A 16,109-nucleotide genomic window follows, 5' to 3' on the forward strand; every position below is an offset into this window, starting at 1 on the left:
CCTCATGCCGCAGACACGGTTAGGTCCTTCATGCTGAAGCTGTCCTACTTGCAATGGAAGCGGCCCACGAATCTCGAATGGTATCGCTCCGCTGTGTGTCTCAGTATCTGCTTATTCTTCTCCTTACGTGCAACTGCAACCACGGCAAACCTCTCAATACTTTCGCTGTAAGTTGTTCTGAGATCGACCGCTCATATCCCACTAAATGACTTGCACTGTAACTTTTCTAGCGAATGCTGGTGCACTGTGCGATGAGAGTGCCGCCTTGAAACCATACCGGATGATGTCTTGCACAGGGATCCGATCCTTAACTTGCCTCGCAAGGGCGTTAAAGTTATAACCGGCAACCTGTGACTTAGTCTAAAAGGACAGTGAGCCCTCGTTGTTTGTCCCGGCCTCGGGAGATCCAGCGGACTAACATCCAGAGAGGGTGGTCATTGCCCGGCCGGCGCTGACCGCTCCAGGTAGGGATTACGGCGGCCTGGCCAGAGCCAAGGTGGTGGGGATGACTCGGGGACAAACAACGAGGGACGAGACGAGACAAACAACAAAGGCTCACTGTTTTTTTAAATTATTATTTTGTTCAACTTGTCAAATTTGTAAGTGGAAGAAATGATTCAGATGAACAAAATGAACTCCCTGTACAGGAAATATTTTTAGGACATCCTAGTTTCAGTTTCACTTTACAGTGTCCTTCAGCATCCCTGATTTTCACCTACACAAGATTTTCGACACGTATGCATCTGGGGATTTTGCTTCCTTGTTCCGAGATAGTTCACTAAAAAGCAATGTAAATCTGCTGTTTCTTCGCAGGGGACGTACATAGCGTTCACACATTCATTCGCCACATGTCCGTCTGACGGCACATTCGCGATGAACCTGCGATGCAGCCACTTCAACCCGGCTAAGCCCTACGAAAAGCAGACACTCACAGGAAATTATACTCTAAAAGAGGACTTGACGGACTCAATGTGGGTAAGACTAAATTGTTACCGGAGCCTGCACCGTGAGAAAAGATCACTGTAAATATTGTACTGGTTACTCCAGACTTCACGGTATTATAAGGCAGCATTTACCGTACAGCCTACAGTGACTTTTGATTTCTTTGAATCCGCTCAAAATAGCTTGTCGTCTGCTCCCTTGGCCGAAAGTTACGTACAGGCAGTAGGTACGAGAAAAGAATTGGTGTGAGCTGCACTACTCCAATGCAGCAACGCAAATCTTACGCACCTTGGCCTTGGACCCCCTGTTACTCCTGTACTTTTTAACATATCTATTCTCTTTTTTCCTTTCTCTTTTTTTCTTTTCTTCCCTCTCTTTTCTCTCTCCTCATCCTTTTTCTTCCTGCTCTCTTCCTCACCGTCCTCTTTTTCAAAATTACGGTGGTGCCGCTGTACCACTACCGTAAACCCCGTGTGGGCGTCCGCGGTTTAAGGAGCTCCGACAGGGGGTGCGATTGTGTATATGGGTTGGTTCGCCGAGATGTGGGAATTCGAGGCACAGGATTTCCAAGATTTTAATGTGCGGCTTCTCTAGAAACTGAAGTGAGTGCATGGCATGCTCCTGCTAGGAGTCAACCACAAAGCACACTCTTCCCAAGAGCATGCTTGCAAGCACACTCTTCCCAAGAGCATGCTTGCAAGCACACTCTTCCCAGGAGCATGCTTTCAAGCACTCTCCTTGCTTGCAAGCATGCTCCCAGGAAGAGCGTGCTTGTCAAGCATGCTCCTGGGAAGAGTGTGCTTGCCAAGCATGCTCTTGGGAAGAGTGTGCTTGCAAGCATGCTCTTGGTAAGAGTGTGCTTTGTGGTTGACTCCTAGGAGGAGCATGCCATGCACTCTCTTCAGTTTCTAGAGTTTTCGAATGAAATTTTGCAGGTTCATTCAAGATGGCTCTAGAATGGTCCCCAAGAAATATTAGAGCTTAATTCGTTCCAGTTTTGTTTCAAATGGCTTAAATGATCCAGGAAGCGGAAGAAGGGGATAACTCCATTTTGACAATTTTTCAGGAGCAACAAAAAACTGTTAGCAGGGAAATCTAAAACTGAACAATAGAATGTTATAGATGATAACAAGTTCAAAAATTGTAAGTTAAATTTTGAGATGAACATCAGGAGTGTCAGGTCACCGCGTATAGGATATCTGTGACTTTCCGCTAAAATGGAAAACAGAGTCATTTCAACTTGTATTTCTTAAACGAAGTGGAATTTGGAGACATGTGAAGTGGAACTATAGTCAGCAGAGAGTGTTGGTTCCTCTGGTGCATTTTTTGGACTTAGCTCTTTTTTCCGTTTAAGTTCTTAAAATTAAAGGGGGGTTAGTTGACTTGATTCTTTTTACAATGGATACATAAAAACACAAGTTGAGTTATCTCCTATCAACAATATGTTGAACGGAGTCATGTTGACTTTGGTTGAGATGTTTCCATTTTCCGCTAAAGTGAGAGTGTAAAAGGGGTCAAGTTGAGTTACATCTTTTTTCGAAGTGGATTTTCTCTTTGACTGCTAGGAATTGAGTCAAATAATTTGGTGCAATGATGTAAACCATTCTAAGGCACAACGACACAATAAAAACTCAATTTGGAAATAAGTCAAATTATTCCCTTCTTCCGCTTCCTGGATCTAATGTTGAAAGCGTACTTTGGGTCGACGTTTGTTACACGCGCGTCGACGTTCCATACATTCAAGAGGTTTGGGTGGAATTTCAAAGTGGACAAAACTGACATCTATTTACAGAAATCGATTCGTCTGATCAGGACAAACAAAAAATCCTAACATATGTAATAGGCTTGGATGCGAAATAAACAACTTCAAAAGTGCAGTAACAGGCGTCGACGCCGGGTTCCTGGCTGCTTACCTCATTACACTTTATAAAAACCATCTATTTCGCAAGGAAATACCCAAGGGGGCAACCACTCGAAACTTTTTTGTACACAGGATTCTTCAAAGGTAGAGATCTCGTCGAGATTTCGCAAGAATTCGCAAGATTGCGCGGGATTTTGCGTCAAAATTATGCCAAATTTCCTGTGATTTTGATGGGATTTCGCGAGATTTCGCCAGATTTTAATGGGATTTCGTGGGATTTCACCAGATTTCAAAGGGATTTCGCTAGAATTCTGCTGATTTCGCGCAAGACTTCGGCAAATCGAGTGTACACAGGACTTCGCGAGTGGTTGCCCCCTCGGAAATACCAAATTTGCTTGTGCGTAACAGACGCTGTATGGTGATGGTGTGAATAGGTCAGATGAATCGGCAAACATGACCTTGTCCCAGAATTTGAAAATGTTTATCCGGGGGAGGTCGAAATTACGCGTTGGCGATTACAGGTTTATGATAGCGAGTTACGCCAAAGCGACCTATTTTCCTTGTTTTGAACCTAACATACTCCTGTAGACGTATTTCCACCGTTGCAGTTTTGTTAAATATCAATTTCGAAGCCGAATAGGGTTGGCGCTTAGGTTGGTGCAGGCACATAACACGCTTAGAGCCGCGAAATACAAATGCCTGTAGCAAGTGACGCAATTTGCGGACAAAACTTTTCTTCCACTTTACGAACGAACGAATCAACTCAACGTTTCGGGACAAAGGTTTTTTTTTTATTATTTCAACAAAAATATATGTCCATAGAGCACAGGGCCCTGATTTGGACTTTTACATATACAGAGAGATTTACAATAGGCGGTGAACCGACCAAGAAAACCATGACAAGAACTTATAAAGACATAACAGTGAACCAGAACATAAAAGATTTGACAACGAAAAAAAATAAAGTAAGGGAGTATGGGGCGATTTGTAACAGGGGCGATTCGTAACAAATGCGTTTATTAATTTAAGTGGAGGGAGCAGAGGAAAATCTGAGTATGGCCCCTCTTTCGCTTCAAGTACAGGGTCCTTCAACAATCGAAGCAGATGTGATCGGTGCTCAGGTATAGTTTTGGAGGGCGTCTGAAATATAGGGTACACCGAAAACAGGCAAATCTTTTATTTTGAGTTCTAGGAAGTTGCAGTCTGAGTACCGTTAGGGCCTTGAAGCGTGACCCCTTTACAATGAAACCACGTGGCATAAGTTGCTTTTACTTTGTCCAGTGATAGTTAGGGACGTATTTCTTGCGTAACAATCATTTGGGGTGATTCGTAACAGACCCGTGTAAAAACAAGAATTGAGGTAGTTTTTGCAATTAAATGCTTGAATTCTTTCTCGAATCATCTGCTGCCTAATTCCAATACATTCACACAGCTCAAAATGCATTTTAAAGCGAGTTATTCTATTCTTTCCTCCAAAATTGAAAAAAGTGAGGTTAGGGTTGACAAAGCCGGTCAGTTAATGCTGAGGCTGTCAACGGCAGCCTTAATGTAGATTTTAAGGCGTCTGCAGGACATCCGAAGAACAACTGCTGGAGGAGATAACATTCCCGACGATGTTTCATTTAATGTGTAGGATGTTATGAAAAGCCCCATGGCTGTTACAAATCACCCCATGCTGGGGCGATTCGTAACAGCATGCAAGGGTTTGGAAAGCGTCTTAGATTTCCAAGATTACGGATTCCAGATTGATCGAATGGAGCTGCACAGTCTAGATGAAGGGCCAGACTGCTCAACTGGCACAAGTTTGACGCCGATATGCAGAATGTACTTAATTTTGTATAGAGAATTCCAAAATCTGTTACAAATCGCCCCATACTCCCTTAAATAATAATACAGCTGAACTGACTGACTAGAGAAACAATGACTTAATGCACTAGTGACATTATGAGTTGTACAGTGAAAGAAAATGTGATTTTAATTTATCCTTGATATTAGGAAAGACATGACTTTTTAAGGAAGTTGGTAGACTATTAAACAATAGGGTACTTTCGTAGATCCCTGAACCGGAAGCACACAGACGCCATGTTGGCGGAAGTAGATCCAAACTTGACATGGGAAAGAGACGTTCGTCAAAGGTATCGGCCACACTTGAACATAAGCAGTCGTTTGATACTTGTTTGCAGTGCATATGTGTTTCGCGAGCAATATTTGTACAGCTCGGCTATAGTTTTGGATCCGAAGAGAGGTTAGTTTCCGGCCAATTTGGCGTCTGCTGGTCTGCTTGCTTCCGGTTCAGGGTTCTACGAAAGTACCCTATATTAAGGACTTATAATAGGGTGTTTTTAAACCATATTTAGTTGTTTTTACCATAGGAAGCATGAAGTTTCCCGCAAATCTAGTATAGTGAACATGGATACTGTTATGGGTGAAGATAGGAGCATTTAGCAACTTTATTTTGTTATGATGATTCATGATAATCATGGACTGTTGAACTTGACAGATTACTTCAAATGGAAGGATACTTGTTATTAAAAACAACTGTTCGGTATGGAACCGTATGTAAACCTTTAACATACACTTGGCACTATTTTGCATGACCTTAATTTTATTAACAGTAAGTTGATAGGAAGTGCTCCATATGAAAGCCATATAAGAGATGTGAGAGTGAAAGTATGCATAGTAGAGCATTTTGAGAAACTTAAGAGAGACAGTTTTCCTTAACCTGTATAACAGTCTTAAAGTAGCACGAAGAGAAGGTAACAGTTTGTTGATATGGTTTTCCCAGGTGAGGCATTTATCAATCTCGACACCAAGATACTTTACCACACTGACTTGATCAATAGAGTAATTACCAATCTTAATATTTAACTTTTTGTCACTGGAATATGGTTTGGAGAAAAGAACACAATTGGTTTTCTTATTATTCAGGCTCAGCTTATTGAAAAGGAACCAATCATTAAGTAGGCTTAGCTCATTAGAGAGATTCAGTTCTAGATTAAGCAGGTTGGGGTCTGTGCAAAGGAGCACAGCATCATCAGCATATAATTGTATTTTACCACACAACCCAAGGAAGCCGATGTCGTTAATATAAATTATGAAAAGTAATGGTCCTAAAATAGAGCCTTGAGGCACGCCACAAGTGATGAGCTTCTTTGTACTGTTGACGTCCCCAATTCTTACATATTGGGTACGCTGGAGATAGATAAGATTTAAACCAATTAAGTTCTTTGCCTTTGATTCCAATTTTCTCCAGTTTATTGAGTAGAATTTCATGATTAACCGTATCAAAAGCCTTTTTTAAGTCGATAAATACAGCCCCACAGTAAAGATTATCATCCAAGTCTGCTTGTATATTGGTAATCAGATCGAAGACTGCCCCCTGGGAATCCTTATCCTTCCTAAAGCCATACTGAGATTTATGGAAAAAGTTAATATCAGCCAAGTATGTTTCCAATCTTTTCTTGACTGCCATCTCCTCTACCTTGGATATACCAGAGAGAATTGAGATAGGCCTATAGTTGCCAGGATCAGATTTGTCACCAGGTTTAGCTAAACGCTTGACCGCAGTTATTTTACAAAGTGAGGGAAAAATACCTTGTTCAAAGGATTTGTTTATTAACTTGGTCAGAGGCGGCACTAATATATCAATATGATCCTTCAACAATTTACTACTAATTCCATTAGGGCTGGAAGACTTATTGCCTAATCCTTTGATTATTTGGTATATTTCACAATCATTAGTATGAGTGAAGGTAAAAGTACAATCTGAACCTGGTATATCGTAATTGTTGATTGGTTTATCCAAGATATTTGATAGTGATGGACCAACATTTACATAAAACTCATTAAGCACATCAACAATCTCAGTTTGACTAGAGAAAACTTGACCATTGTAAATTAACTTATCTATAGTAGTGTGACCCTTTGACTGATCAACGCCTGCTGTCTCCTTCAGAAATGTCCATATAGATTTACTGTCACCAACACAGGATTCAAGTTTACTACTGGTATAGTTCTTCTTTAGGTATTTCCTTAGCTTATTGATTTTATCACATATATTATTGTATTCCTCTTTAAAAAGTTTATTATTGGGGTGAAGCTTACGCTTCCTATATAATACTTGTTTGGTGAGTGACATTTCAGCGAGCTCAGGCGTTGCCCAGGGGTTAAGCTTAGAATACTTATTCCTAAACTTACATCTAGTAACAGATTCACTTAGAGCATCACTAATACTTTTATGGAGGGTGTCAGAAAATTCTTCAACAGATTCACTATCAACTAACCCACTGATTTTGTTATTCAAAGCTTCTTTGAGTTTGTTGGAATCAATCTTATTAAAGTATTCAGGGTGATCTGCCAGTTCAGCAGTCGATGCACCCTACCTCATAGAGAGAATAATTGAGTTATGGTCACTAATATCATTGGCAGCTGTTATGATATTTATAGTGTCCCTGTTGAAATTTGATGCAATGTGGTCAATAATGGTTCCACTATTAGGTCTAGTAATTTTGTTGTTGAGAATAGAGAGCCCTTTGGAGGAGAAGTAGGTGAGGTAGTCATCACTGGGAACAGAACTGGTAAGAATGTCAATATTAAAGTCACCTAAAACTAGGCAGGGCTCATTCCCAATTTTTAAGAGGAATGGATCAAGAAGGTTGATGCACTCTTCAATTTTAGACCTATGTGGGTTGTATATCACAAGCAGATTGAGAATCTTTCCAACTACCAGGTTAAAATGTTGATTAAAGTGTCCACTCTCGAAAACACACAAACTTTGGGTGTTTTAACGGCGTTATAAGAAATTATACTTCACATTGTGTTTCAATCGGGTATTTGGACACCGACAAAACTGCCATTTTTGTACCTTTTCGGCGCTATATGTGGTACAAGTAGTCAAAAATTTTGACTGAAAACATGTACATGCCTTTCTCTGAAGGTGCTTTGTTGTTACATAAGGAGTATTTGCTGATAGGAAGTCAGTGCAAGTGGTAATTGAGCTAAATATCTTTGATTTTAAAATTTCCACATTTTGACGAACCAACCCATGTTTTGTCCACCTACAGGGGCACGTTATGCTGGTTGCCTACTATCAGGCGTTTTGGGAAGCTCACGGGGGGGGGGGGAATTGCCTCTTCGTCCTCCCCCCCCTTAAACGGCGCCTGCGTGTGGCGCCCCTGAACTTGTATAATAGGGCCATTCCACGTCAGACTACCGAACCCCTAAAATGACCTATCTCAGATTTCACTTAATTTTGGTGGGCTGGTAGGGAGTCTATTTCACTAACCCGAATTATCACTTGCCCGAATTGTCACTAGCCCGAATCTTCACTAGGCCGAATTATCACTAACCCGAAAACACGACCATTTGGTCAAAAACGAAATTTGTTTCACTGACCCGAATTGTCACTAGCCCGAATTATCACTAGCCCGAAAACATGCGTGCAGGAGCGTTGTTTCACTGGCCCGAGTTTTCACTAACCCGAATTGTCACTAGCCCGAAAGCGGAGCTTTTCCATTCCCTGTCTCACTAACCCGAATTGTCACTCACCCGAAATGTGGTGGAGGGGGCGGCCGCAGCTAGTGTCTTTAAGAGTGTCTGAAACTAAATTGTCCTACCCATCCTTACCTAACCTAACGGGCTCGCGACAGATCTTATTCTAACCGTGACAAATCTTACTCTAACCGCGACAGATCTTAACTCTAACCGCGACAGATCTTACTCTAACCGCGACGGATCTTACTCTAACCGTGACACATCTTACTCTAACCGCGACAGATCTTACTCTAACCGCGACAGATCTTACTCTAACCGCGACAGATCTTACCCTAACCGAGACAGATCTTACTCTAACCGTGACAGATCTTACTCTAACTAAGATAGATCTTACTCTAACCGCGACAGACCAGCCCTATTCGCGGCAGATCTAACCAACCCAGCAGAAGCGGATACGTCCCCCACCCTGGTGCCGAGTTTCGGGCTAGTGACCATTCGGGTAAGTGAAGATTCGGGTTAGTGAAACACTTATTCCACAGGCGTGGCCTTCGGGTTAGTGACAATTCGGCCTAGTGATAATTCGGGCTAGTGAGACACAACCAGAATATTGCGAAAATACGGAACTACTTCAGGAAATTCGGGCTAGTGATAATTCGGGTTAGTGACAATTCGGGTAACTGCCTTGTGGGATATTCGGGCTAGTGATAATTCGGCCTAGTGAAGATTCGGGTTAGTGACAATTCGGGCAAATGATAATTCGGGTTAGTGAAGAACTAGTGAGTCTATTTCACTAACCCGAATTATCACTTGCCCGAATTGTCACTAGCCCGAATCTTCACTAGGCCGAATTATCACTAACCCGAAAACACGACCATTTGGTCAAAAACGAAATTTGTTTCACTGACCCGAATTGTCACTAGCCCGAATTATCACTAGCCCGAAAACATGCGTGCAGGAGCGTTGTTTCACTGGCCCGAGTTTTCACTAACCCGAATTGTCACTAGCCCGAAAGCGGAGCTTTTCCATTCCCTGTCTCACTAACCCGAATTGTCACTCACCCGAAATGTGGTGGAGGGGGCGGCCGCAGCTAGTGTCTTTAAGAGTGTCTGAAACTAAATTGTCCTACCCATCCTTACCTAACCTAACGGGCTCGCGACAGATCTTATTCTAACCGTGACAAATCTTACTCTAACCGCGACAGATCTTACTCTAACCGCGACAGATCTTACTCTAACCGCGACGGATCTTACTCTAACCGTGACACATCTTACTCTAACCGCGACAGATCTTACTCTAACCGCGACAGATCTTACTCTAACCGCGACAGATCTTACCCTAACCGAGACAGATCTTACTCTAACCGTGACAGATCTTACTCTAACTAAGATAGATCTTACTCTAACCGCGACAGACCAGCCCTATTCGCGGCAGATCTAACCAACCCAGCAGAAGCGGATACGTCCCCCACCCTGGTGCCGAGTTTCGGGCTAGTGACCATTCGGGTAAGTGAAGATTCGGGTTAGTGAAACACTTATTCCACAGGCGTGGCCTTCGGGTTAGTGACAATTCGGCCTAGTGATAATTCGGGCTAGTGAGACACAACCAGAATATTGCGAAAATACGGAACTACTTCAGGAAATTCGGGCTAGTGATAATTCGGGTTAGTGACAATTCGGGTAACTGCCTTGTGGGATATTCGGGCTAGTGATAATTCGGCCTAGTGAAGATTCGGGTTAGTGACAATTCGGGCAAATGATAATTCGGGTTAGTGAAGAACTCCCCTGGTAGGGACCAACCCCCTGAACACCCAAACCATAGGATTTTGTAAAATATCAGACGGTTTAGGAATATGAGTTGCGTTGTCGCGTTATCGCGTTAACTAACGTTAATGCCCACACTGTTAAAAATTATGTTGTAATTTAGCAGTAAATATGTTGCTAATTTTCTTAGCGATCAAAGTTGTTTTCAAATGACTTTTGTTGTTTACTAACGAGTTGCGTCGTTAGTCCTCAAGATGTTTGTAAACCGATAGACAGCCTTATTTGCATCAATTTTTATTGCCGATTAGGTCACAGACCTAGTAGAGTCCCGGTTACCCCGCAGTAACCACTTCTTAGATTGTCCGGGTTGTTTGTACGCAGCAAAATATTGTTTTGAAACAGCATAAGTCATTAAAATAATTAGCAACGAATTCGTCGTTTCAAAACAAGCAAACTTGTTCACAAACAACAGCGTTGTCGAGGTTGGTAACTGTGTTGTTGTTTTAAAACAACTATTTTTAACAGTGCAGCAGGAAATGTTTCGCGTAAACGATAAGTTAACGATATCGTTCACGACAAGTTAGCGTCATCGTTCACGACAAGTTAACGTCATCGTTTGCGACAAGTTAACGTTATCGTTCGCGACAAGTTAACGTTAACATTAACGCCGTTAATTAACTTGAACAACCCTGCTTCGCGAGGTACTAGCTCCAATGACCCCCTCTGTGTCTTGGCCCTGAACAGGCTCGCGTGACATTCGCTGTTTGGTCCAACAACGAATGGAAACAAAACGCTTTCATTATCAACTACCCTCGCCGTGCGTGCACCATGGTGAGAGAACTTGCGCCAGATCTCTTCCGAATCATGGCACCGAGCCAGCCTCAAGAGAAGGCAGCGCCGTGCGTCATTCCAGCGGTATGAGGTTCAAAGTCGGAACGGCTACACAGTAAAGTCCTTACGGATAGCGTGTTTGTAGGTTACGGATAGTTTTGTGCAGACATATTTCGGATCGAATTTTGTTTGTAATACAAATGTTTTGGTCCGTAATACAAAGGTTTTCCGTAATTTGCATATGATTTCGTTGTAACACACATATTCCCCAATCTATTTGTATTACGGACAAAAACATCCGTACAAATAAAATTCGATCCGTAATATGGCTGCACAAAACTATCCGTAACCTACAAACGCGCTATCCGTGAGCACTTTACTGTGAACGGGGCTATAACTTGGGACACTTTTTCACGTTTTGTTTAACGCCAGAGGCAAGATTCTCGACCAAAACCATTGAATCGTAACTATTTTAAAGTTTGACCCTTTTCCCATGATTTCATGCTGGTCTGGTTCAATTGCCTCGATTATATCGTTCGGAAACGGTCTCGAAAGAGCGAAGGGTGTCCCAAGTTACCCCGAGACAGTAGGTAATTACCTACATTTCCATGCATCTATTGATGATAATGGATGTTATAAATTTTAGTCACAATATGTAGACCACGAATTCAGGCCTAGGGTCAGGGCGGGGAAGAACTGGACAGGGAAGAACTGGACACCCCATATTTAACTTCAAATACCGGAGGCTCAGGTTTTGAGCGTTAGGTGACTTGGTAATCTGATTTAATGAGACAATTCCTCCCACTTCACCAAAATTTTTGTCCAACAACTGGAACTAAGTATTGGTAATGGTTTAAAAGCTGGCTCTTTGAGCATAAGCCCAATGCCCAATGTTAATACCGTACTGTCATCTTTTACTCCAAAGATAAAATATCACGAGACATGAACAAGATAAATTATGTTGGCATATTGAGCAACAAGTGGCCTCTGCATTGCACTTCATGAGACGATTCACTGAATTTGACAAAACTTGGTCTCCGCCAAATGCTTCAGATCAGCCTGCCCTAAACTGAGTCACTTCATATGAACTATGATTACATATTCCAGTCCATATTATTTAATTCACTTGTTTGAAATGAAAGAATGACAAAAGGCTTCTCAAACATAACTAATAAATTTGGGAATTCATTAGTTTGAAGAAAAAGATATATCGAAAAGTGACTCAAGCAGACAAGAAGTCAATTAAGCGATTCAATGCTGGCAATGGAATGTTACTCGACTGAAGGAATCGCTTTGGTGTGGCATTAGGGAATTGGTGACGACAAAGGGTGATCCATGAAGACCAACCCAGACCCGTACATTACCCATAGTTAAACAATTTTATATCAATACGTTTCAATTGAATCTAATATTGGTTCTTGCAGTTTTTGGGGGTGCACTGTTAAAAATAATCGTAAATTTACGGCATTTTGTAGAACAATTATGTCGTTTTTAAACGACATATTTTGTTACGACTCAAGTCGTAAATATACGACTCGAGTCGTAAATTTACGATATATCTGTCGCTAATTTTGATAGCGAGACGTTCCGTTTTGAAACGAATTAAGTCCTAAGTTTACGACTTTATCGTAAGTTTACGAACGATCGTAATTGATTTATGGAATATGTCGTGCAGTTATGACTTTAGTCGTACATTTACGACTCTTGTCGTAAATTTGTGACATGAATCGTAAATAAACGACACCAAATCGTAAAAAAACGAGCAAAATTGTAACTTTTGACCAACTTTTCGGGGATTTCAGATTCCAAAATATTTAATCGCGATTACGACATTGTCGTAGAAAAACGATTTTTTAGTCGTTCAGTTACGACGAAGTAGTTTGCGAACGATTTCCGTCGCTATCAAAATTAGCGACATTTTCGTCGCTAATTTACGACAAAATTTCTGACAGTGTGCTGGTCATGAAAACCACTTCCATTTCTACTCCAGACTTGTATTTTCATCCCAAATTAGGACATTTTTGGACCAAACTTTTCAAATCGAGTTTTATATTGTTTCCTGCAGTTTTTGGTGTGCTAAACTCAAAAATGACCTCCAAATTTTCCCCAGACTCACGCTTTACCTAATTTTGACCACTTATGGACCAAATTTTTTGAATTGAGTTTGATGTTGATTTCAACAGTTTTTTGTGTTCTGATAACGAAAATCACCTCCATTTCGACTCCAGGCTTATATTTTCATCCCAAATTAGGTCATTTTGGACCAAAATTTTCAAATCGAGTTTTATATTATTTCCTGCAGTTTTTGGTGTGCTGAACTCAAAAATGACCTCCAAATTTTTCCCAGACTCACGCATTACCGAATTTTGATCAATTTTGGACCAAAATTTCGGAATTGAGTTTGACGTTGATCCCAACAGTTTTTGGTGTGCTGATAACGAAAATCACTTCCAGTTATACCCCAGACCTACATTTCACTCAATATGAGCCCACAAACTGCGCATTTCGTTTACTTAGGAAAAGTCCGAAGTGCACAAACCATAGACAATCAACTATATCCATAGACCAACTGCTTCATGCCCGGCTGGGATCCATGTGTTACGCTACGCCGCTCCCTGATTGGTCGGTACCTTTCACTTCAACATTTCGAGGTTAAAAACTCGACAAATGTAAATTTTAGTGGGCTGATTGCATTCAACCTGTTCAAATCTATGTTTCTGGCTCTTGGTTTTTGAGTAAAGCTTGTTGGTATAAATACCAAGTGAAACACAAACAAATCAGTTGTCGGCACGAGCGGCACGAGCGGTGTTCCTCCGTAAAACTTCCTCTGAGGCTCTTAAATTAAAATTCATTTTAAAAATCGAGCCGTTTGATGATATTCCTCATTTATGTGAGCTTCTTTTACACCCACTGAAAGCAGCTGAACATCAACTTAAAAGGTATAAACTGTTCCACAAGTGTGGCATCGACTGCACCAAGCTGCCTCCGCCAGCGAACGCCGCGTCCTAATTGGTGGAGCTCGAGCCTCCTCGACCAATCAGGACGCGGCGTTCGCTGCCGAGGCAGCTTGGTGACCAAAGCCGACCAATGACCAGTGACGTGAAAGGTACCGACCAATCAGGGAGCGGCGTAACACATGGATCCCAGCCTGGGCATGAAGCAGTTGGTCTATGGATATAGTTGATTGTCTATGCACAAACTCGCATCGCTCAGCCACACTACGCGCCCACACTATACGGCGCGTACCCCTAGTTCTAAATAGAGTTGTTTCATCTACAGATAACACGATCTTGACCCTTGTAACTTTTTAAGTTCTCGGGACTGGGGGGCTCCGCCCCCCAGACCCCCCTTCTTCCAAGACAGGAGTGTTCTGCCTGCAGAAAACTCGATTTTTCGCCGTTTTTTTAGGTGTTTTTCGGCTATAAAAACTGAACTACGTGAGCTAGGTTAGTGAAATTTCGCGTGTGCCGAGCCAAGAACATACCTAATAAGCCTGCAAAATCTCAGCCAGATCGGCCGAGCCGTTCAGGAGGAGTAGTGCACACAGACACACACGCACACAGACAGAAATTGTTTTTTAACCGCACTGGAGTAACAGGCTTCGCTATCGCTCAGCCAATAAGAGTGTACTATGTACACACTTCAGTTTGCAGAGCACCTCACCTTAAATCGTTTCAGAAACAAAGTGTTAGTTTGATTAAGACCCATCGTAACATTTGCAGGGGATGACCATCTGGAAAAATGAACCAATAGCCTGGGAGTTCCCCAAGATGAAAGTGATGCCGTATGCACGCTACCTTCTGCACGTCGAGATGGGCTCCAACACGAGCCGTACTATAAAGGTCTGCGCGGAAGCGGATTCTGCATTGATGCCTAGACCATGATAACAGCCGATGCCGTCCCTGCTTGTTTCTTGATGAGGTATTGAATGTCGGTAAAGCGGTACCGTGAAGTTGGTGACTTCGGCAGACGGGGCGACTTCGACACTGCCCTAAAAGCACCATTTGGAGACACAATGTATCTGATCTCTTCTCAATTATCTCATTATTTGAATTGCTGTAGAAAATGAGGATGTGATCGACATGCCTGTAAAAACAGGTGAAAATTATCATCATGTTTGGAAAAAATTCCGTTTTAGGTCCTGCTAGTCGATATCATCCTACGGAAGTCACCGGACATTTCGAAGATGAACAGGAACAGAAGCTGCGACGAAATCAAGAACAAACAAGGGAGGGTGGGGCACCTAGTGACAGGGGCACCTTGTGACACAGGGGTGCCCTGGCCACCCTATGGCACTTTCAGACATCTTGAGGTGGCTAACCTAAAGGTCTTGTGCTGTGGAATCATGTTCAACTGAAAGTGATACTTCGAACAAAATATTTTAGCCCCTAGAATAAAAGCAAGAAAATAATTACCCAAAATCACAGATTTTACGACTTTTTTACAAAATGTTTTCTCGACATTCTTCCAGTAAACGGCACTGCCGATTGTTCTGGCACTTTTAATCAACGATAAGGACCTTTAGTAAGCTGTTTTCGCTGAACAAGCTCAAACATATGATTTTATTTCCTTAATATCAAATTTTGAACTAAAATGAGCCTCCGGGGCAGGTAGTGACAGACACACTCTATTTACCGTATTTCAACGATTTAAACGTTTCAAAACATCGATTTGGCAACCGCGAAGTAAATTGGCACCGATTGTCACACAACGGAACATAAATGAGACTAATTTGTTCGACAATTTCGTAGAACATTAAATTTGATTGGCAATGTAGTAAAATGCAGTTTCTAGGTACAAAATGGCGCCGTTCTGAATGGTTTGATATTAAAAAAGCTTAAAGAGCCTAAAACGGATAATTTTCAATTAGCTGGAGCGTCGCTCTATGCTGGTAATGTGAGTTACATGACCTGTCACTAGGTGCCCCGGGCTGGGGCACCAAGTGACAAGTGTAGAGGTCTGCGGGAAGCGATGTAAATAGGGTCAGGGCGGGGAAGAACTGGACGTTTTGCAATCTTTCTCGACTTTGACTCTAATTGACTATCTTTAGCCAATGTATCCGTTGGGTCTGTTGATCGAGCCTCAAAGATAGACATTTCAACCCTCAGCGAGTGCGTTTGCGGCTTCATTCAGTAATAAATGAGAAAAAAGCAGTGTGCGATTCTTCCCCGTCGAAACGGGGAAAAATCGAACACCTAAGGGAAAAAATCGTACATGGGCTT

At 42.1% G+C, this 16,109-nt stretch overlaps 1 protein-coding gene across 1 annotated transcript; it reads left to right on the forward strand.

Annotated features, from left to right (window-relative positions):
- The first annotated feature begins 38 nt into the window (after positions 1-38).
- On the forward strand, positions 39-14,771 carry LOC117649640. Its single transcript, XM_034392546.1, has 4 exons — positions 39-167; positions 814-975; positions 10,801-10,971; positions 14,610-14,771. Exons 1-4 carry the CDS (start codon positions 54-56, stop codon positions 14,769-14,771), a joined length of 609 nt encoding a protein of 202 aa, XP_034248437.1. The 5' UTR covers positions 39-53.
- The last annotated feature ends 1,338 nt before the right edge of the window (positions 14,772-16,109 follow it).

The sequence above is a fragment of the Thrips palmi genome, unplaced genomic scaffold (genome assembly GCF_012932325.1).
Source record: "Thrips palmi isolate BJ-2018 unplaced genomic scaffold, TpBJ-2018v1 HiC_scaffold_4, whole genome shotgun sequence".
NCBI classification, from domain to species: Eukaryota; Metazoa; Arthropoda; class Insecta; order Thysanoptera; family Thripidae; genus Thrips; species Thrips palmi.